This window comes from Saccostrea cucullata, unplaced genomic scaffold (genome assembly GCF_032062105.1).
Source record: "Saccostrea cucullata isolate Sc308-1 unplaced genomic scaffold, CSIRO_AGI_Scuc_v1 ctg956, whole genome shotgun sequence".
NCBI lineage: Eukaryota > Metazoa > Mollusca > Bivalvia > Ostreida > Ostreidae > Saccostrea > Saccostrea cuccullata.
In genome coordinates, this window is record NW_026927687.1 from 123,113 (window position 1) to 147,572 (window position 24,460).

The 24,460-nt window shown below is 34.5% G+C and overlaps 1 protein-coding gene across 8 annotated transcripts; it reads right to left on the reverse strand.

Annotated features, from left to right (window-relative positions):
- Nucleotides 1-1,732: 1,732 nt before the first annotated feature.
- Nucleotides 1,733-24,333, reverse strand: LOC134275225 (nucleoporin p58/p45-like). Of its 8 annotated transcripts, none has more exons than XM_062757485.1 (16): nucleotides 24,229-24,333; nucleotides 23,992-24,032; nucleotides 23,469-23,594; nucleotides 21,630-21,698; nucleotides 21,202-21,459; nucleotides 20,895-21,005; nucleotides 20,659-20,686; nucleotides 20,348-20,413; nucleotides 19,799-19,973; nucleotides 19,338-19,417; nucleotides 18,961-19,079; nucleotides 17,524-17,606; nucleotides 17,046-17,340; nucleotides 16,845-16,883; nucleotides 14,264-14,347; nucleotides 1,733-1,896 (listed from the first exon to the last, which is right to left on the reverse strand). In XM_062757485.1, exons 1-16 carry the CDS (start codon nucleotides 24,258-24,260, stop codon nucleotides 1,736-1,738), a joined length of 1,767 nt encoding a protein of 588 aa, XP_062613469.1. In that variant the 5' UTR covers nucleotides 24,261-24,333; the 3' UTR covers nucleotides 1,733-1,735. The 8 variants fall into 8 exon arrangements, with proteins under 8 accessions (XP_062613469.1, XP_062613474.1, XP_062613475.1 ...); XM_062757490.1 differs by having other exon boundaries at nucleotides 14,254-14,347; XM_062757491.1 differs by having other exon boundaries at nucleotides 14,254-14,331; nucleotides 16,835-16,883.
- Between the last annotated feature and the right edge of the window lie 127 nt (nucleotides 24,334-24,460).

The following is a 24,460-nucleotide window of genomic DNA, read 5'->3' on the forward strand; positions in this document are numbered from 1 at the left end:
CAGAAAGTGGGATAAAATAAAGATTGAATTGTGAATTTGCTCTGTGTCACCTCTAAATGGCAGAAGAAAACTCAACTCAGCACAACCAGAAAAACTTTTCCGTAGGTGAGTACATCAATTTATTATATTTCTTGTGGAAATTTTTTTCATAAGTTATGATACATATTTTTGATAGCATAACAAAATTAATGTTCTTGTTATGATGGCAAAAATGAACCGAATACTATTTTTGAAAGTATATTTTGACATTTCTTATTTTTGTTTACTTGGGTATATTCTTTTATTTTTTTTTTAAATACATGTACATGCAAATACATAATGAATTGCAGGCGATAGAAAAAAATATTAGAGAAGTCAAATCGGTCAATATTTAATAATCGCTTACTCTGACTTTTTCCCAATTGAATACACAGTTAACTTCACTCTTGAAGTGGGTATAGTGGCAATAATTTATATGCATGTCAGATTTCACTGAATGAATGAATGAAATACCATTTGCATGTTTTAGTTATAATTGATAAGTTTTTGATAAAAATGTGTACCTTGAAATAAGAAATAATATACATCTGAGTAACAGAGTAATTTTTGTTAAATAAACATTATGAGATATTCTTAATTTTTTTCAATTATTCACTTTGTAGAAAATTCTGCTAAGAGACAGTTGTGAGGGAAATGGTGTAGATAATCTCCAGAAAAGAAATCAACACTGATATTGGGATGTATGTAATATTTTACAAGGACTTGCCATGGTAGAAGCTCTTCTGAAAAAATATTCCATTTATTGTGGACATCATGACACAGGGTTCACCTGTCATCAGCATTAGAGACGTGTGATTTGTTCTACCTGGGCCATACGTGTATTGAATGAAAACAATTCATAGAACCAAAAGCACATTGTAAATCTATGTAAGGTCTTCTATGTATGTTGCATCCTTATTTAATTAGCTGTTTTATAACAAGACTTTGTTTCATTGGTACTTAAACTTAATACACATAAAAAACAAAAAAGCAGTTGTGATATTAAATTTATTGTTTTCTATTACTCGTTAGTACTCATTTTTGTGTGAAATTTTATAATTATCCATTTCTTGTTCCCCAAAACCATATCTAACAAATTTTATGTATTGCAACTTGCATTTCGATTTTAACTTGTTATACTTGACAAAAGCTAGAGGTAATGTGAGCAATGAGCTCACTAAATGATACCCCCGCCTCCCATATGATTATAATGGAAAAGTCCATGCTTTGCTGTGGCCGGGAAACCCAAAATCTGTGTCAGATCAAAAAGTAAAATAGAAGTTGCACAATGGAAATGTGTAATAAAGATTCTGTGAAGGTTTCATTAAATTTCACTCAGAGGTATAAGAGGAGTTGCGGATAAGAGATGAGTACCTCAAAGAGTAACAGACGGACGGACAGCTAGACGTATAGATGCCGATGCCTGATGGACGGACATACCGATTACAGTTTACCCTCCCGCTGTTCAAGCGGGGAGTATAATAAATGCTAAAAAGTTCATATTGCTATTGACGTCACTTATTCTCATGTCTCCGCTTCAAAAGGGAGACATATTGTTTATTCTTGTTCTTTGGTTTCAATACTACAATCCCTCAAAATATTTATAACCCCCCCCCTTTAAAACAGATTATGCTTCAAATATGTGTCATTAAAGTTTTGCACCTGAGAACTTGCAATCATGCTTCCGCCTATCAGTACTCTCAGTACTTTGATATTTTTATCTCTTGTTCCTCTTGGTCCCTGGGGGCTTATTCAGCTGGAACGGTTGTTCACCTCCCCCAGAGGGAAACAGCTGAGGAGATCCGAATGCTGTGAAAGTTTGTCCTGCCTGAGGAGTTCCGAACAGTGATGGTGTCGTGGTGGTAGGGGTCCCAAAACCTGATAAAGAAAATAAGTCTATATGAAGAACTTGTTCCCTACAGAAATAAATCAATCTTAATATTTAATTTTCTTGAATTTCTGCATTCTAAAAGAGATAAAAAAAAAATAAAACTTTTCCTTTTCTTTGAATAATGAATTTCTTAGTAATGAATTCAATTTATATTACAGAAATATAAAGAAAACATTGTGAAATAGAAAAATTGTGAAAACACCAAAACCAGCAAATACATTCGAAGAGACCGAGATATTTATATGATATAAGATATTCTGCCAATTGTCATTTGCTCTCAGTGACCTTGTTTAGATTATAATGGTTTATATAACAGTATTTTCAGAATATAAACAATGTATCTATATGGAATAGAATATTTGCAGGCAAGGTGATTCCAAGTACTTATTTGCACGATGATTCTCATTGTAATCACAGAAGCATTGACTTTAAGTACAGTTGGAATGATTGTAATCAACCTTATCCCAAATATAGAGTGTGTACCATATTGTTTATAAGCAGTGTTATTTAATCGCATGCATTCTCTGATAACAAGAACATTGGAAAGTAAAAGCATTTCAAGATAATGAATAATAATAATATACAATTTTATCCCATGTTTATCCCTTTATCCCGTGGATATGACTCATGGGATAAATTTTTCATATTCCACACTTATGTGCAGTTATGACGTCACGTCCATGCAGGTATTTAACAGGGATCATCTAAAAATATGGGTACATGTACTATAAGATTATGTAGGAAAATGTAAAATTTTCAAACTTTAAAACAAATTATAAAATCACTACGACAGACTTTTTGCCCAAACTATAATTTATAATGAGTAATACTATATTGTACATTATATCAATAAACACAAACTTCTACCGTATTCTTTCAAGAGGGGCCATTTCAAAACCCAAAAAATACGAATTTTTATGTTTTTATAGAGGACTACAAGATATGATGGATACAAAGGATTTATACAAAACAATAATTTAAATAATGGAAAAATTTTCAAAGAAGAAAAGTCACATTGGTCCACTTTTGGCCCTGTGATTTTTTGAAAAATCAGAACAACTCGGTTTTAGTTGAAAATATATTGAATTTCACTTGGACCCTTGGTGACTTCATATCAAATACAAGAGGCCCATGGGCCACATCGCTCACCTGAGCACTGTGGCTAGGAAAAAGCAGAATTGGTTTATACTTGAAAAACTTAAATCCAAAAGTAGTCCCAAGACCAATCATGGCTCTGCTATTCTCGAGAAGAAGATTTTTAAAGAATTTTCCTACATATTTCTATGTAAAGCTTTGATCGGCCATTTTGGCCCCGCCCTAACCCTTGGGGTCATGATTTGAACAAACTTGAATCTACACTACCTGAGGATGCTTCCATATAAATATGATCAATTATGGCTTTGCTATTCTTGAGAAGAAGATTTTTAAAGAATTTTCCTATATATTTCTATATATGTCAAACTTTGGTCGGCCATTTTGGCCCCGCCCTACCCCTGGGGTCATGATTTGAACAAACTTGAATCTACACTACCCGAGGATACTTCCATATAAATATGATCAATTATGGCTGTGCTATTCTTGAGAAGAAGATTTTAAAAGAATTTTCCTATACATTTCTATGTAAAAATTTGGTCGGCAATTGTGGCCCCGCCCTATCCCTGGGGTCATGATTTGAACAAACTTGAATCTACACTACCTGAGGATGCTTCCATATAAATATGATCAATTATGGCTGTGCTATTCTTGAGAAGAAGATTTTTAAAGAATTTTCCTATATATATTTCTATGTAAAACTTTGGTCGGCCATTTTGGCCCCGCCCTAACCCTGGGGGTCATGATTTGAACAAACTTATATCTACACTACCTGGGGATGCTTCCATATAAATATGATCAATTATGGCTGTGCTATTCTTGAGAAGATTTTTAAAGAATTTTCCTATACATTTCTATGTAAAACTTTGGTCGGCAATTTTGGCCCCGCCCTATATCTGGGGGTCATGATTTGAACAAACTTGAATTTACACTACCTGAGGATGCTTCCATATAAATATGATCAATTATGGCTTTGCTATTCTTGAGAAGAAGATTTTTAAAGAATTTTCCTATATATTTCTACGTAAAATTTTGGTCGGCCATTTTGGCCCCACCCTACCCCTGGGGTCATGATTTGAACAAACTTGAATCTACACTACCTGAGGATGCTTCTATATAAATACATGTGTATGATCAATTATAGCTTTGCTATTCTTGAGAAGATTTTTAAAGAATTTTCCTATATATTTTTATGTAAATCTTTGGTCGGCCATTTTGGCCCCGCCCTACCCCTGGGGGTCATGATGTGAACAAACTTGAATCTACACTACCTGAGGATGCTTCCATATAAATATGATCAATTATGGCTTTGTTGTTCTTGAGAAGAAGATTTTTAAAGAAATTTCATATATATTTCTATGTAAAACTTTGGTTGGCCATTTTGGCCCTTCCCTACCCCTGGGGGTCATGATTTGAAAAAATTTGAATCTACATTACCTGAGGATGTTTCCCCATAAGTTTCATCTTTCCTGGCACAGTGGTTCTTGAGAAGAAGATTTTTAAAACATGCCACCAGATTATCATTAATTCCCAATTATCTCCCCTTGAATGAGGGTGTGGCCCTTCATTTGAACAAACTTGAATCCCTTTTACCCAAGGATAATTTGTGGCAAGTTTCGTTGAAATTGGCTCAGCGGTTCTTGAGAAGAAGTCGAAAATGTGAAAAGTTTACAGACAGACAGACGGACGCCGGACAAAATGTGATCAGAAAAGCTCACTTGAGCCTTCGGCTCAGGTGAGCTAAAAAATGACGTAATTTTGTTTCTTGTCTATGTATTATGATGTTATGAATTTCGTCATTTTCCTCAAATCTGGAAAATTCTCTAAAAATGACAAAAAAATTAAGCTGTTTTTTAATATTTTGCATAGCCCCCAACCTCTGATCTGAAATATTTAAATATATAATGAAAGAACAATTTCAGAGGATCCTAGTTCATGAAAATTTTTTTGGATCGCGGGGTGGGCTCATATTTTTATTAAAAGTTAAAGATGCTCAATTTCACCCATTTTCTTAAAAAAATCAAGAACATTGCAGTTTCACAAAGTCTGAGTTTCCACATTTTGATTCTCAGACGAAATTTTTTTATATGAATTGAATGCACTAAGTCTCTACTTTATGTTGATGTTCGAAATGGTACGTTAGGACTTGGTCGGTTAATTGGTATATTGACAGGGCCATATTATGGAGTTTGTGAACCTACCTCTTTCTATGTTTTAAATTTCAGGAGCATATATTCATTGCTTTCTCTTTTATAGCATTTTTATTGTCCCTTCTTTGAGAGCTTTACATTATTTTAACGTTAAAAACACACTATTACGACGTCAATCTAACTATTCAATGAGAATTTGCTTTAAAAATCAGTTACACTAAATAAAAATATGAAATTGTATCTGAATTTTTCAGCCTGTTACTTCTTACTTCAATTGGGTGAAAAAAATTGCTTTAAAACAGTAAATACACTTCGTTTTTCTATGATGCGAAATACTGTGCGATGGAAATCCCAGTCGGCCCCTTAAAGCATAATTTGTTTCGGAGGTCCGCGTTTGCTTTGCTCCTATTTTGTATTGTTTTATGGACTTTAATATTGAATACTGTTCGTTATCTCCATATCCATACATGAAAAGAAGAAAACATTTGCTGTTGTCTTTGACTCGACATTTAGGTATCAGTATATCGACGACATATTGTGCATTAAAATGATAATTTTCAGTCTTACCGGTATGCCGATACGTTAAATCCTTATGAGGTTGAATTAAAAGATACCACAGTGCCTGATACATCTGTTTTACATTTTGATATTTTGGTAGAAAAAAATGCACAAAATGCAATCTAACAAAAAAGTTTGTAGTTGTACCAACAATTTCTAAAACGAGGTAAATTATCGACAAACAAGTTGATGAAACAAAAATTTCAGCAGTCTCGTTTAAGGTTACCAATTTGTAAGTTCTGTGGTCGAAACAATGACCTTGTCAGCAAATACACTGCATCATTGAGTCAAATGCTGACTGACGTTTTTCATACTTATTGTTAGCCTATTATCAATTAACGCTGAATTGACGAATGATTTTCCGTTTTTTTCGATCATGACAATGAGCACACACGGGTGTGACCGATCGACAGGGAATGTTCACTCCTCCATGACACCTGATCCGAACTCTGATGTTTTATATGACCTTGTTTTCCTCTGCTCCTGTTTTGTATTTTTTTTTTACTTTTGAGCTTGAATGCTTTCTCTAAAAACCTCATAGATTTAAAGAAGTTGAATGAAAATAAAGAACCAAAAATGAAATTTAAATGTAAACAAATTAATTAGAACTATGGGATACTGTTGGCTTTAATTTGAGCTCACAAATGATACCGAAAAATTAAACAAAATTAAGGAAGAGTGCCCCCCCCCCCCGCTTTCGGTGTATTAGCGGATGGGATGTCATTGCAGCCTGGAGGACCGGGCTGCTCTATACAAACAAGTTTTAGTGTTTGTGTATGGAGATTGAGGTGGGAGAAGTAATTCAGAATACAGGTTTTCTAAACAGTAAAAAAGATTGCTAATCAGAATCTACTTTCCCTTTATAAATTACGAGAAACATAATATATTTACTTCCGTAAAGTGAATCTGTAAAAATATATATGTTTTTCATATTTAATATATAAAGTTGATTATCATTTACTATCAAAAAACGACAGGTCCCCTTTTTTAGAACATTGAATTTTACTTATCGCATAAAAACGTACTCCACACAGTTGTTTTTTATATTCTTGAAGTGAAATACATTTTTGAATATATGTGATGCATGTTTCTGGTTTCAATTTATATTTTATGCTAACAAAATTTACTTGATGAATTGATAAAGTTGAAAAAGGGTATCGTTTTTGTTCGATTTTCATCAGACTATAAGTTTTCAAAATATTATCGACTATCGTCTCCATCATTTAGACGCTTTTCGTTTTCAGACATAGCGAAGCGGTTTGATGATCCAGACTCATTTCCATTGTTTACTTTATTTATTTCCCGGGCAACAATTGATGGTTACATCAATGTTTTCTTGTTGATTGTGGCATTATGTGTAAATATGAACGCTCTGTCATACGTCATTTAAAAGGAATCATAATAATTCTTTTTTTTTTTTTTTTTGTAGATCATACATGAAGACCAAGGTGTCAAACATCGATATCATGCTTTGAAATATCGTGTCAAAAATAATGCACCTGTTAATTTATATGAAAGCCCTAGTTCTTCTCAATCAAAAGATCTAAGGAAAGATAACATTTCTGAAAAATAAGTCAATCTTCTAGGTTACAGGGTCAACACTCAGCAGCTGAACAGTCTTTTTTTTTTTTTTTTTTTTTTTTTAGAAATTTCTTTAAAAGATTCAGTGAAAGTCTAATTTTATTCATTTCAATTGAAATGGGGGAGATGTAGATAAGAGGTAGATATCTCTAAATGCTATAGAAAGTATATATATTTACATATATTATATATGTGGTTTGGTCAAGGTTTTGCAATAGTAAACCCATAACAACTCAAAGTAGAATATGTATGATGATGATTCCGTGAGAATTTAACCATCCTCAACACACATTCATGTTGTTTATTTTCAAAGTATACAGAAAGAAGTAAAAGTTTGGCAAATGTATATTTATAAAATCTGATTATCTTTATAACAGCATTTTAATGTAAATTTATTTCATTAATCTATTTAAAACACAATCTCTCTACTTTCTATAGAGGAAAGAAAAAAAAATAAAAATCTGCAAACAATCTTTATATAGATAATTTCTAAAAGTGGAAAAAAACATAATAGAATGAAGACCTCCTCGCGCCATCCTACCCCCATAAAATAAAGAAAATTAAGCTGATTCTCTACAGGCATATGATCAGATCACAGCAGGATGACCTGTGTCACCAAACTGCCCTTCTGGAATCCAAGTGATCTTTAAAGATTAACCCTTTTTAAAAAAAAAAATGGTGAAATGTTTGAAACAAGAAAGAAAATTGTTTACATTTTGATGTATGATACATGTATACAACTAATAACTTTGATATAGAGAATCTCCAGAACAAAATATCCCAAACAATTAACCAATGTGTAAATTACATTATGAGCAGAAATGTTTACCGAGAATTTAATTTCAGCATAATATTAGCGAGTGTGTTGAGCTCGCTTAAATTGAAAAAACGCTAAAATTGATTGGTATTACAAACGGTCGTCATTACAAAAACGTGTTCTAATAAAGAAGCTGTTAATATATACATGATAAGGTCTTGTGAAAAACCCAGTTTAGGGATCTCAAAATAATCCAAAGATGTATTTCTACTGAATAACTAATACTAAGTAAAGAAAAAGGGACTGAGCAGACTGTAGCAACAGAACAATGTAAATAGAAAGCAGACCCGTCATACAAATAGGTCAATACATTTTTGATGATGTTTGTCTTCTGAAGAGATATGATATTGATTTATCTAAATCCTCTTGGTCACTGTAAAAGTCAGACTTATTTTAACTTCCTGTTTCCAATAGCAATCCGTAAACAAATTTCAAAACGTGACAAAACATTTTGTCTTAGAATATGAAAATAAATACCTAAAATATAGATAACCCCCATCAAAAATAATCTTCAAATGTCATCTCATATTGACATGACATGACGATAGACCTAAAGATTTAGGTGTATAAAATAACCTACAATTTTACTTATATTTCTAGATAAAGTTTAAGAATTACACAGAATGGTTTAAATGTATTTTCTGCGAAAAGGGTGCAATCGGTCACCCCTTTTTAGGTCACCTGAGTAAACTAAATGAATCTTATGCAGTTAGTCCCATGTCTTTACGACTTCTCATTTTGAAAATTTTTAATTATTTGTACAATTCAAAGATTTTCAGGGGAAATAACTCATTGAAGGGGTCACCGAATATTTTTGCAATGAATAGATTCCAGAGTCCTCTCAAGGAGTCGAAAACATTAGTGAAGGTTTTATGTCTCTGCGGTTTGCGGTTTCGAAGTAGTAGCAATAACAAGGTTTTTCGCACAAAGGGCAATAACTTTTAATAGGGTCAATTTTAAGGGATACCAATTAAATCTTTAAAATAGTTTTAAAAGTGCATAATAATGATGCTAAGACAGTTTGTATATGTAAAAAGACAAAAAAAAATATAAAAAGAGCTTAATTTATCAATTTTGGAATGACCTTGACCTTTGACCTTTACATGAATTTTAAGATCAAAGGTCAATGAATTTAATGCAGTTAGTCCCATGTCGCTACGACTTCTCGTTTTGAAAATATTTAATTATTTTTAAAATTCAAAAACTTTCAGGGGCTATAACTCATTGAAGGGGTCACCGAATACTTTCGCAATGAATAGATTCCAGAGTCCCTTCAAGTAGTCGAAGACATTGGTGAAGGTTTCATTCTTCTATGGATTACGGTTTCGGAGGAGTAGCGATAACAAGCATTTCTTGCGTAAGGGGCAATAACTTTTAAAAGAGTTAATGTTAGGGGGACAAGAATGAAATCTTTTAAATAGTTTTAAGAGGGCATATTAATGTTGCAAAGACTTTAAGTATATGTTGAAAAACAAAAGAGATATAAAGAGACCTTAATTTCTCATTTTTGAAATGACCTTGACCTTTGCATAGATTTTAAGGACAAAGGTCAATAAATCTTATGCAGTTGGTCCCATGTCTCTACGACTTCTCGTTTTAAAAAATTTTCATTATTTGTAAAATTCAAAAACTTTCAGGGGCAATAACTCATAGTAGGGGTCTACGAATCCTTTCGCAATGAATTGATCCGAAGATCCCTTCAAGTAGTCGCAGACATTAATAAAGGTTTGGAATCTCTGCGGTTTAAGGTTTCGGAGGAGTAGCGATAACAAGCTTTTCTTGCAAAAGGGGCAATAACTCCTTTAAGAGTCAAAGTTCATCTACGCAGGGTCAACTGCGAAAATCATTTACGAAGTACATTCTTATGGTCTATAAATCTTTTCGATAAATCTTGAAACTCAAAAACACGTTTGGCGAAAAAATAATAATAATAAACAGAACAATTTCAATAGGTCTTTCCACAGAAAGGTGGAAAGACCTAATAACCTTGGTCAAAGTTTCTTTGGAAAGTTGGTGCTAAGGCTTTTATTCCATATGCAAACCAAACTCCAAGGTCAAAATGTCATAACTGTTGGCATCAAGAGGACGGTCTTGTCACAAGAAATACACCTGTGAAATATGAAAGCAAGTAGCTAGTGCTGGTAGCTAGTGTTCAGAAGATAGGGTCATGATTAAAGTGAAATAAAATGGTCAAATTCTAAGGTCAAAAATATTTTTACCATTTGAAAGGTCTTGTCACAATGGATATATATATGAAGTATGTTGTTTTACGTCCTATTTGTATGAAACGCCAAATAAATATATATTCAAATAGTTGTACCATTCTTCAAATAATTCAGGGACGTGGCAACAGGGGGGCTGGGGGGGGGGCTGACTCAGGTAAGTAAAAAAAATTTTCTTTGGTTGCCCCCCCCCCCACTTTCAAAAACGATGCTACGTGCCTGTAATTGCACCTATCTTCAAAAATAACTGTACCTACAGTACTGTTTCTTCAAATGAATTGAAAATAGGTACAATTGAATTAAAGATAAGTACAATTAAATTAAAGATAGGAACAGCTGAATTGAAGATAGGTATTAATGATTATACCTAGGTGCAAATGAATTATACGCACCTATCTTTAATGGAATTACACCTATCTTCCATTCAATTAAAGATAAATCAAATGAATTATACCTATCTCTAATTCATTTGAAGATAGGTACAATTGATTTAAAGATAGGTACAATTCAACTGAAGATAGATTGAAATTATTTCAAGATAGATTGAAATTATTTCACAGAAACTTCTATTTTTAGTAACCGTGGCAACACCTTTATTTAAATAAAAAATGAATACAAAGAATTATCTGCCAAGCATCTAAAAGCATCAACAGAGGACAGAAAAACAATTATTAGAATTTTTTTAAGTCTTTGCCCCAATAACATTTGCATCAACGTGTATGACAATTCACATTAAATCAAACTTGATCTATATATGTCAAGAATTTTAAATGCAATATCAAGTATCCGCTTATCACAAGCAGAGAAAAATAAGTCTGGAATACAAAACAAAGAAATTTATTAAGTCTAAGGGCAACAACTTTCATGAATATAAAGCTCGAAATTGTGAATCCACATTATGATACAGTATAACAATCAAAATAAATAATTAACTTCCAACAAGAGGCCCAAGGGCCACATCGCTCACCTGAGCACTGTGGCTAGGAAAAAGTAGAAATTGGTTTATTATTGAAAAGTTTAAATCCAAAAGAAGTCCCATAACTAATCGACAATTTGCTATTCTTGAAAAGATGATTTTTGAAGAATTTTCCTATATATTTCTATGTAAAACTTGATTGGATATTGTGACCCCGCCCTACACCAAGGGGTCATGACTTGAACAAACTTGAATCTACACTACCTGATGATGCCTCAATATAAATATCTCTTTAAAAATCCTTGATGAATTATGGCTTTGTCATTCATGAGCAGATTTTTAAAGAATTTTCCTAAATATTTCTTTTGGTCCACCATTTTGGCCCTGCCCTACCCCCAGGGGTCATGATTTGGACAAACTTGAATCTACACTACCTGAGGATGCTTCCATATAAATATATTGAATTATGGCTTTGTTATTCTTGAGAAGAATTTTCTATATATCTCTATGAAAAAAATTTTGGTCGGCCATTGTGGCCCCGCCTTACCCCTGGTGGTCATGATTTGGACAAACTTGAATCTACACTACCTGGGGATGCCTCCATAAAAATATGACCAATCATGGCTTTGTTATTCTTGAGAAGATTTTTTAAAGAATTTCCTATATATTTCTATGTAAACTTTTGGTCGGCCATTGTGGCCCCGCCTTACCCCTGGGGGTCATGATTTGGACAAACTTGAATCTACACTACCTGGGGATGCCTCCATAAAAATATGACCAATCATGGCTTTGTTATTCTTGAGAAGAAGATTTTAAAGAACTTTCTTATACATTTCTATGTAAAACTTTGGTCTGCCATTTTGGCCCCGCCCAACCCTTGATGTTCATGATTTGTACAAATTTAAATCTACACTACCTGAGGATGCTTCAACATGAGTTTCATCTTTCCTGGCCCAGTGGTTCTTGAGAAGATTTTTTAAAAATGCCATTAACATTTCATGAATTCATAATTATCTCCCCTTGGAAGAGGGCATGGCCCTTCATTTGAACAAATTTGAATTCCCTTCACCAAAGGATACTTTGTGGCAAGTTTGGTTGAAATTGGCCCAGTAGTTCTTGAGATGAAGATGAAAATGTGTAAAGTTTACGGACAGACAGACGCCGCACAAAATTTGATCAGAAAAGCTCACTTGAGCTTTCAGCTCAGGTGAGCTAAAAATGGAGCAAAGGTAAACCATAAGAAAATGATCTAATCTACCCTCTTAAGTATGTGTAGGCTTTTCCAGGGTGGGGGTGTCAATCTTCACGAGATTTCTGCAAATTGTAGCAAATTTACATGATATGTACTTTTAAAAATAATTGATAATATAATATCAAATGAAATTTTTAATATTATTCACATTTGTTTTACATCTTTGTGTTTGTCACACTATTGGCCTTCTACTTGCCTTCTTTACCAACTTTCTTTTTTAGCATATGAGCACACGACTTTGCTTAAAAGAAAATGATACAGTGAAAAATGGGTGTTTAATTTTTGTTTATTCTGATAACTATTTACATGTACTCATATTTTTTTAATTTCACAAAACATTAAACTGGTCATCATCCAAAGAATATAATACCACAGTAAGTCAGTAACACAGATCACTGTTGTTTTCCTTTTATTTCTATCTCTTGTTCCTCTTGGTTCCTGGGGGTTTATTCAGCTGGAACGGTTGTTCACCTCCCCCAGAGGGAAACAGCTGAGGAGACCCGAATGCTGTGGTGGATTGTCCTGTCTGAGGAGTTCCGAACAGTGATGGTGTCGTGGTGGTAGGGGTCCCAAAACCTGATAAAGAAAATAAGTCTATATGAGGAACTTGTTCCCTACAGAAATAAATCAATCTTAATATTTAATTTTCTTGAATTTCTGCATTCTAAAAGAGATAAAAATAATTTTCTTTTTCTTCCAGTACTGAATTTCTTTGTAATGAATTTATTATTATTAAAGAAATTATATAAAGAAAACAGTATATAATAGAAAAAACTGAAAACACCAAAACTAGTAAAATAATGAGACATTCGTATCAGAGAAAATGAGAATAACAAAAGATATTCTGTCAATTGTGATTTTAACTCAGTGACCTTGTGTAAATTATAGTGGTTTATATAACAGCATTTTTCAGAATATTTATAAACAGTGGTAAAAGTCTCAAATGTTTCTACATGGAATGGAATATTAGAACGGACAGCTGATGAAATAAGCATAGCCAAGTGATTCCTAGTATTTATTTGCATAATGATTCTGAGTGTATTCAAACATAGAAGTATTTGCTGTATTTACAGTAACAATAAAAAATGTTATTAATCATATCCCAGAAACCCCAGATATAGAGTGTGTACTGTACCTTATTGTTGTAAGCAGCGTTATGCAATCACATGCATTCTGTGATACACAGAACATTTGAAAGTAAAAGCATTTCATGATACTTTATATTGAAAAAATATATAATATCCTTTCTTTAAAGTATACTATCATTTTCTGCAGCTGTCAGATATTCATCAAGAAATATTAAAAGAGTGGAATCATGTGTAAACAGCTTCTATCAAGATTTTTTTACCATGAAAATAAATGTTCTTCAATACTTGTACATCTCTCACACTGTTGTAATAAATGAGAAAAGTATCAAGCCTGCTTTATTGCTTAAGCTTACTTATTTTTCCTTTTTTTTTTTTTTTTTTTTTAAATTCAGTCTAAAATATACTGTAAAACAAAACAGAGGGGTTGTATAAACCTACAAGAGAAGTGTTAATTGGAAGCGTATGTTGCCATAACCAGCAGCTGGATATATATTAAGATTTTTGATCAGTTGTATTTAAACCAATGAAAAACAGCCAAGTTTGAGTCATCCATTCATATGCAATGTTTAAATTACAGCCAATAGGGAGTTTGGATAGAATGCCCCAATCACAGGCTGCGTAGCAAAGAAAGCTTGGGGTGAGCCATAGTGATGGACAGATTTGCTTACCACCACTAACCTAATGGACGAACTGTGGCGGTGTTCAAGCCAGAGAAGCTGAAACCTGAACTGGTGGTGGTGGTGGTGGTGGCAGAACCAAACCCTGTGAAGAAAACAAACGTGTCATAAAGTATCGCCAATGGTGGACTATCAAGCTGAGAAGGAAATGTAACACATGACAACTGATAAGCTTGACCTCTGAAATTTACAAGAGAAATTAGGCATAAGCCAAAGATAATTATAATACTGATCATTATAAATATAAGCAATTAAGAAAAGTACTAGTGTCACACAAAAAATTAAGGAATGTACAAAGACTGACTGCAAAATAATGTGTTATGATGATACCTGAGGTCTGGGATTTGTACATTTGTCCTTAATCTTCTCAACACATACCTTGAGATTATTTCATCCCTTTTACATCAGAATCAAGACAATAATGAAATAAAACTTGTGATTTTTACAGAACTTTTCCCTTTCATATCATCTCAGAATCTCTGATAGAAACTTTAACAAGAGGCCCAGGGGCCACAGCGCTCACCTGAGCACATCAGGCTTGAATTTACTCCACCCCCCCCCCCCCTCCAGGCGTTCATCATTTGAACAAACTTGAATCTACACTACCTGAGGATGATTCCATATAAATATCACTAATCATAGCTTTGAAGTACTTGAAAAGAAGATTTTAAAAGGTTTCCCTATATATCCCTGTGTAAAACTTGGGTCGGCCATTTTGGCCCCACCCTAGCCCCGGGGGTCATGATTTGAACAAACTTGAATCTACACTACCTGAGGATGATTCCACATGAGTTTCATCTTTCCTGGCCCAGTGGTTCTGGAGAAGAAGATTTTTAAAGATTTTTCCTATATATTCCTATGTAAAACTTGGGTCGGCCATTTTGGTCCCACCCTTGCCCCGGGGGTCATGATTTGAACAAACTTGAATCTACACTACCTGAGGATGATTCCACATGAGTTTCATCTTTCCTGGTCCAGTGGTTCTGGAGAAGAAGATTTTTAAAGATTTTTCCTATATATTCCTATGTAAAACTTGGGTCGGCCATTTTGGCCCCACCTTTGCCCCGGGGGTCATGATTTGAACAAACTTAAATCTGCTCTACCTGAGGATGATTCCAAATGAGTTTCATCTTTCCTGGACCAGTGGTTCTGGAGAAGAAGATTTTTAAAGATTTTTCCTATATATTCCTATGTAAAACTTGGGTCGGCCATTTTGGCCCCACTCTTGCCCCGGGGGTCATGATTTGAACAAACATGAATCCACACTACCTGAGGATGCTTCCACATGAGTTTCATCTTTCCTGGCCAAGTGGTACTGGAGAAGAAGATTTTTAAAGATTTTTCCTATATATTCCTATGTAAAACTTGGGTCGGCCATTTTGGCCCCACCTTTGCCCGGGGGTCATGATTTGAACAAACTTGAATCTGCTCTACCTGAGGATGATTCCACATGAGTTTCATCTTTCCTGGCCCAGTGGTTCTGGAGAAGAAGATTTTTAAAGATTTTTCCTATATATTCCTATGTAAAACTTGGGTCGGCCATTTTGGCCCCACCTTTGCCCCGGGGGTCATGATTTGAACAAACTTGAATCTGCTCTACCTGAGGATGATTCCACATGAGTTTCATCTTTCCTGGCCCAGTGGTTCTGGAGAAGAAGATTTTTAAAGATTTTTCCTATATATTCCTATGTAAAACTTGGGTCGGCCATTTTGGCCCCACCCTTGCCCCGGGGGTCATGATTTGAACAAACTTGAATCTACACTACCTGAGGATGCTTCCACATGAGTTTCATCTTTCCTGGCCCAGCGGTTCTGGAGAAGAAGATTTTTTTTTAAATGCTATTAATTTTTAACAAATTCATGATTATCTCCCCTTGGAAAAGGGCGTGGCCCTTCATTTGAACAAACTTGAATCCCCTTTACCCAAGGATACTTTGTGCCAAGTTTGGTTGAAATTGGCCCAGTGGTTCTTGAGAAGAAGATGAAAATGTGAAAAGTTTACGACGACAACGACGACGACAACGACTACGACAACGACTACGACAACGACAGACAACGGACAAATTTTGATCAGAAAAGCTCACTTGAGCCTTCGGCTCAGGTGAGCTAAAAAGCAGCATTTATATTGTTTGATTCAGGCATTAATTACAGATCAATGATGATTACCCTGTGTCTTTTTGTATAGATATATTATAGTGGTATTAAAGAGGAATTAAAAATAATAACTCTCCCCTTAGAACAAAAGGAAATGTGAGAAATTTCAGCTAAAATAAAAATGTATATTTATCATTAAAGATTAAAACATAGCCTAAATTTGAAAGCAGAGCTTTTGTCCTGAGTTTTAATTTTTTTTATTTGATCAGTAGAAGAAGAAAAAAAATTTTATGTCATAAAATAAGCCAAATTTTGTACAGGAATGAAGAAAGTAAATAACTTACAATTTAAATGATATTATTGAAGAAAATTAGTATATTTTACACACTATTAAGCCTGTGCAGAGTGTATTCAAATCAAGTGATATTTCACTACATAACTAAATCCTAATATAATGTTAATCCTACACAACTGATAGAAACCCATACCTCCAAATCCTGCTGTTGTTGTGGCTCCTAAACCAAAACCTGGAATACAAATGTTAGAAGACATTTATGTGATGCATATGTAAAATAATATTTTGCGTAGTGATGGGCCTATTATTAGACAATAACAAATGACAGAGAAGCCGTTATTTTGTTGTTTTGGAAGAAACTGAGTGTTAAGAAGACAGAGTGAAGTGAAGTTACCAAATGCAGGAGCTGTGGTTGTGGTGGTGCCAAACAGTCCTGTAGAACCGAACCCCCCAGGTGTCTGTCCCAGGGCCCCCAGTCTGGCCACGGGAGGGGCACTGGCTGGCTGCTGAGACTTTGTCAGGGCTGACGCCATGGCAACAGCGGCAGCATTAGAGAGTCCAGAGAACGGACTGGGACCAAAGTGGTCCACGACGACCTTTGCTTTCACTGGTTTCTTCTCTCGTTCAAAGATGTTTTTTGTGTCATGAAGAAAAATTTTTCTGTAGTTTAAATAGTGCTCCTTCTGGGTCTGTAAATGTTCAGATTGAAATAAGAAATGCATGTACCTTTCACGCGAAAAGAGAAACATTATTGTTTTTGAAACTTTTCAAAGTTTATTGAATTTGTCATTATTTTACAATTACAGCTGGGTGTCCGAACCTTTACTCGGTTTGATATGTTTCTTGAGGCCAATCATTTGTGTTATCCTTACCTTCACTGCTTCATGGACCTGATGTAACTGAGCTGCTAGAGCTATGAATGCTTCATGTAGCTTCCTCAGTAAATCAATCAGCTCTGAAAGTACATAAAAATAACATTACAACTGAAAGACTGCGAAAACAATGCATGACTTAAGAAACTGTACATATACTGTAGAAGTACTTTTTTCCATGTGGTATTAATTCACGCTATGTACACAGTCAAAAATTTTCCGTGGAAATTTGTCAAAGCGTACTTAATATAAAGCGCAAGGTATATAGTAACAGTTTAAAAAAATCTGCATAATTTTCAACCCACAGATTATATGGAAATTGCATTTCCGCTGAATTATGACCCCTTGGAAAAAATTACATCATTCTACAGTATGTGTACATGCAATCAACCCATGCAACATTAATTCCAACAAATATAATGTCAATTTTTATAGGACAGATTTTGAAAGGAAGGAGTATTATCAGGGAAAACTGACTGCCAAAAAGGAAAAATTGTTGTTCAGTAAAAGTGTTGGAGGGGTGTCCTTGCATCCCCTCTTACGACCCTCACACGAAAATATATATTCAAATATGTTTTGTTCACATGAAAAAAAAAAAATCATAGTTGTTTAAATAGCTCTCCAGAACAAATTGTATCATTTTGGAATTTCCCAATCTATTTTTAGATCAATGTAGAGGAAATAAATCCTTGTATTGACTAGGGCTGTGTATTGAGCCATAAATTTCGATACGATACAATATTTTTTAAAGCAATAAGCGATATATTGGATTCTGAAACAAGTCCATCAGAAAAGGCTTATAAATCATTTTAATGCATACATTTCATAACCATTGAGTGTTTTATTACCCATCTTAAAGTTCTTGTCTCATTGTATTTAAAAATAACACTTCAATTAAAACTTTTGATGACAGTAAAATCAACTTGTTCAAATAAATTTCTCTTTGTATTTTGTAATAATTATAAAAACTGTTATTTCCTTAGAAATTATATAATTATTGAAAGGTTTAATTCAAAAAAAGTAAAATATAATCTTTGGTGATTGAAATATCCATCTTTTAAACAGAATTTAAAGAAAAAATGTCTGTCCGATACGTATTGGAAGTTATTTTTCGATATGATATTTTTCTTGAATATCGATACGTATCGATAAATTGATACAGCCCTAGTATTGACCTGGAACATCACGTGCAGGTCAATACAACATAGTATTTTTCTAACATAGTTGGATCTCAGCCAATCAGAGAGATGGAAATTATTCAATCATATAATAAACTGGGTTGACTGATAGTATCTACTTTACCTTCTGGTGATAATATACTGGGTTGACTGATAGTATCTACTTTACCTTCTGTTGACAATATACTGGGTTGACTGATAGCATCTACTTTACCTTCTGGTGATAATATACTGGGTTGACTGATAGTATCTACTTTACCTTCTGGAGACAATATACTGGGTTGACTAATGGAGTGCAGATGTCCCTCCAGGGTCTCTATTTGCTGCCTGTAGGTCAACATCTGGGTCTCAAAATCCTCCACCAGTTGCTGGAAATATCTGTAATAAAAGAATCTTTAGTTAGGTCAATCGGACAATTTAACCAGCACTGATTCATCTAAATCCATTTTTTATACCAAAACATAACAAAATCCTTCAAACATACTTTATATTTTTTTTCTTAAAGAAAGACTATAATCAACAATTTTGCTTTAGGTCCTGACTATCCATACTTACTCTGTAGGAGCTGTGTTCTATACTCACTCTGTAGGAGCTGTGTTCTATACTCACTCTGTAGGAGCTGTGTTCTATACTCACTCTGTAGGAGCTGTGTTCTCGTACTGGAGTCCTGCAGGGATGTCCTTTGTTCTCTGGGCCATTTCTGCATTCTTTAGTTCCTACCATAGAAAATTAAAATAGTATTTAACTAAAAGGTATCCTCTTAAGATTCTGTAGTAATTAATAAATTAATCATACAAGCTAAATGTACATGTAGCATACAACTGAATAATTCCTAATTATTCAAATCTTTTAATACCTCTGGCACGTGATGTAATTTTTCTATTTACAATGAAAAAGCTGTAATTTAGCATTTTGATAAAAACATATTTAAGTTTTCTGAACAGCATATGCATTTCCAGGATCTGTTAGACCCTATTGTCACGAGATATTCCCTAACAACTTTGTCTACCAATTCCATACAAAGAATACCTGTGCCATTTCTTTCTAGTTTTTCCACAGCCCAGGCATTCCTCTGAAGTCTGTTAGATGAATCTTACCTGAGTCATTTCTCTCTTTAGTTTCTCCACAGCGCACGCATTCCTCTGTAGGCCGTTAGAGACAATAGACAGGAGCTGTTTGAGGGAGGCCACGTCCTGCTGGACTTTGTACATCGGTTTAGACGACATCCGGGAAATCCCCTCCTGTTCTGACTTCTCCTCCTTCACATATGTCCTAAAAATAATAAGTCTAAATCAAAGTACTGGAAGCTGAAAGTCATATGCTCCTGTATGAAGAACCAGGATAGAAAGTACAAATGTCAGATTTGTACTAGAAGAACAAGAGATGTTTGTAAAACACTTAATCCCCCCTCCCCCAAATTGGAATTTTTACAAGTCCAAGAGGCATAACTTTATCAAAAATGATGCGATCGTACCCCCAAAAAACCTGACCCTAGATATTCAACTGACAAATCTGTATTATAAAATTTCATTTCCGTATGTGCAACGGTTGCTGAAGAAAATGAATGAAAACTAAGTGGACCGAAAGACAGCAGCAAAATAATATGCCCTCCCTTCTTCACAGGGGGACATAAAAAAATCACCTACTTGAAATCTTCTACTGTCTTCATAATTTCTGGAGGAATCTGACTCTTCTTCAGAGTTTTCCCATCTCTGCAAATCATATCATTCATTTAGGACAGTATTTCACATTCTGATAGCTTCTAGAAAATCTGATTAATGGTTAAGATTAATTGGTGAAATATACTTTTTTCATCCATTTCATATGTTAATAAACTTTTAACATTCCTAATAACAGGATTACGCCATATAAGTCTGATGACTGGCACAAAGCCAATAAGAAAGCATACATGCTGTTAAATAAGGAACACACTTCTGAAAAAGTTATAAAAACATACCCTGCTTTAGGATCTACTGTTAATCCACCTGAAATTGAGAAAAAAATTATTTACTCATTTGCAAGCAAATACATTGAATAATTTCAAACCGCAATAAAAACATAAAATATAAAATAAGTGGTTTAATAAAAATCATTTTCATTCATTTGGTATTTTTATTTTGCACATTGACATTAACAGAATTTATAAATGATACACTGAACTACATAGACTATGGATGGCTAGAGTATTTTTACCAGAAGAAGCAGTGGAAGTTTTTGGATCCACCCCTCCTAGGCCTACAGTCTGTAATGATGTTGCTGGGGTCCCAAATATACTGCCAGTGGCAGTGGTGGCTCCTAGTAATCCTGTAATGCAGAGAAAAGAAAAACATGAGGCATAAATTATTCCTCATCATCTACTGACCTAAGCATATTTACTAACTAAAGATATATCCACATATGCATAAAAATAATTAGTACTACAAAGCACCTGTGAGTTAGTACTGGTAATTACCTGAGGGTTAGTACTGGTAATTACCTGTATGTTAGTACTGGTAAGTACCTGTAGGTTTGGTCACTGAGGTATTGCTGAACCCTGGGAACCCCCCAGCAGTGGATGAAGTACTGGTGAGTGTGGGTCGTATCCCACCAGTCAGTCCCCCACCCAGTCCGGCTGATGTACTGGGTATAGGTAGAGCAAACCCCACTGTAGGCGCCGTGCTAGCAGTGGTGGTGGATCCAGGAAAAGCTGGGGTGGAGGTAGCAGGTGCTCCGAGTCTAAACCCTGCAGGCTGTGTAACTGCTCCTCCCAATGTAAAACCTTAAACCAAAAATAGATATATAAACACAGCTCAGAGCAGCTTTTCCTATGTCTGTTAACATGCACTAAACAAGTTACAATTCCAACTGTAAATAATTGTATAAAATCTAATCACAGGTAATCAGTTGTTGATGATAAAACTTCAGATTAATGTCTTGATTCTGACTCACCCGCCGTTGAGGGTGTGGTTGTCTTTGTCAAAGGGAAGGCTGGTGTTGTTCCTCCCAACTTAAATCCACCTACAAAGTATTCAGGTTAAGTGTTGAAAAACATCATCAATAAAACCTTACTGTGGCCTAAAAAAATATCACAAGATTCCTGTTAATAGTAGTGTCAGCATTAAACTGAGTCCCCACTAGTTTCAAATCACATCCAGCACTTAGCAACAGTGGGCAAAAATTGGTCTAAGATGAATCTTACTCTGTGCAAGAGTAAAGCATACAGTGTTTGAATGAGTGAAGCAAAGAAAAACATATTTTAGGGGTCTACAGCTGAAACTCAACCAATGGCAATGTACATATAACAGAGAGTTGATGTAGTTGTTGGGTCTGACAGCAAAATATAATGATGACCAAGGACCAACCTAGGGGGCGACTGAGGCGAAATAGTCACTTTTGGGCTCCAAACTTCGCCGTAATTTATCTTGAAAGCGAAGTTTAAGTCGCCTTAACATTTGCAACCCCTTTATTGAAAATCATTAAAAATCTATTAAGAAACATGGTAGAATCGTCAGTAGTTGATAAATCTTGTTTTATTACTGCTGAAATAAACCAAACAGCAGGACACTTGCACCTGTTTCGCTGCTAATGACCAATGCATCGAATACTCTGTCGGAACTCCTCTAGATTTTACTCTTCCGGGTATGAAAAAGTCCAATTGTTACAAGTTTATATGCACAACCAGACGCAAAACAAAATTATGACTATGCAATGAGCATAAAAATTTAAAATGAAAAGATAGAATTTAAAGTTAACTGTGCATATTATGCAAGAAATGAAAAAAAGTCTTTTTTTTTTTTTGCTAGATGTACCTTGTACTTGAAAAAAAAAAAAATTCAGATCTTTTTCTCTTTTTTTAATATTATTTTTACTAGGATGTCAATACAGAAAAAAAGTATTGAAATGTATTTTAAATTTTTAACAATGAAAAATTTCCATTTTTTAAATTTTAAAATTGTAAAGATTTAGAATGATCAGTGAGCACCGCGCGCGCCAAGAAGTCTCCCTAAATTTCAAAACTTCTCCCTAAATTTCTCTGAGGGAGAAGTGAAGTCTCCCAAAATTTTTGCTCTAGGTTGGTCCCTGATGATGACATTGTTAGATTTCTGGCTCTGCAGACACTGTTCTTCCCACTTTCCAGACATTATGTCTCTTAGACTAGTGATAATGCTATCCTTGATTGACCCAGAGTTCTTGAAATCTTCTGTCGGCAAGACCGATTAAAAACAACCAAGGACTGATAACTTTACCTTCTGTGACAGTCCAAATGACCGGTAGATGTTGAGAAAGCAACTTACGAAATTCCGACTAAATTTCGTACGAATTCCCTATAACTGACCAATCATAATCTGTTTAATGTTTTTCAGTATCTTGTAATGGCTTCTTCGATGAACGCAAGTACCAACTATGATTGATTAATTGTTTAAACAAGTTTTTGACGCCGACAAGGTATTAGCCAGGTGAGAAAAATCAAACTAAGATTAAAAACCTATGAAGAAAATCGACCTCCCACGGGAATTCAACGAAATTTGTTATACATGTTATACAATGATCAAATTCGCATGAAGTATGCAGTGTGTATTGACGGAGGGTGCCAAATGTAATGATAATAAAATTCAAATACAGTTTTAATCTTCTTAAAATTATGTTTTATTATTTTGTTGGACTGATAGAAATTTGTCTGGACCTATAAACTTCCTGTGGCAGTCAGTCCAAATGGCTGACAGTGGAAAAAAGATTTCAAGAACTCTGTTGACCTGTGGCCAGGTGTCATTGATATCTGTGACTGACCTGTGGATGAAGGGGTGGTTCCAAAGCTCAATGACGAGGTGCCGCTGGTGGCGGGCGTCTGTCCAGTACCTCCAAATGTCACATTCTGGCTAGCCTGTGTAGAGGGTGTCCCAAAAGTAAATCCACCTGTAAATAAATCAAACTCTTATATACATTATCTGTACCATTTTGTTAAAACTTGTTTGTTACAGGGAATCCATTTACAGCTTCTGTAGTAAAGCAAATGTCTCAAGAGAAACAGGTGCTATAAGGTGCCTAAACGGCTTTGGTGTAACGAACAAGTTTTAATTCATACTTACAAGAAGAAGTCATTACACTGTGGTCATGTGTACAAGGGACGACTCGTAAAATCCTTAAACTGGCCATCAGAATAAAGTTTTCACAAATGCGAATATATGCATGCAATAAATTCAATACATAAAATTGCATTCTATTTTTAGATTAGGGACTTTCCACATGCTGCTTAAAAAATACAAAATACAAGGCCAATGCCTTTAATTTCAGAACAGAAATAAAGACACACCTGTTCCTGTTGTTGTGGCCGGCGTTGCTCCAAATGAGAATCTGTAAGTAAAAGAGTACTATGAGACAAGGTATGATGAGATCATTTTCATAACCCAAATTCGGAGACAACACTCCACCTTTTAATCAGTTTAATGTCAACTACATTGGAAATATTTAATGTGGTCGTTTACTACAATATTCATGGCTTAATATAATTTGAATATTTTTATCATAAATGCAATCAAAATGGCTTTACCCAGATGGTTTTGCACCTGAAGCACCAAACATCGTTTCAATTTTTCGTTGCGCGCATTTCAAAATATAGTGAACTCGTACTAGGAATTGGGAAGAGAGAAAAAAAATAACACCAGATAATAGAATAAGAAAGCTATAAAAAGATTGAGAACAAGAGAATTTCAAATATATTGCCTTTGTTTCAAAGTGTTCATTTGTTTGTTGTCACATTTTCCCCAGATTTTACGGACGAA

Bases quoted from the DNA above. Each gene is read 5' to 3' on its own strand.
- LOC134275225 (XM_062757485.1), bottom strand. From the start codon at position 24,260: ATGTTTGGTGCTTCAGGTGCAAAACCATCTGG. The intron at 20,687-20,894 runs GTAAAAATACTC...TCTCAATTTCAG, and splicing joins AACTTCCACTGCTTCTTCTG to GTGGATTAACAGTAGATCCT. The intron at 16,884-17,045 runs GTAACTTCACTT...TTTGTATTCCAG, and splicing joins AACCACAGCTCCTGCATTTG to GTTTTGGTTTAGGAGCCACA.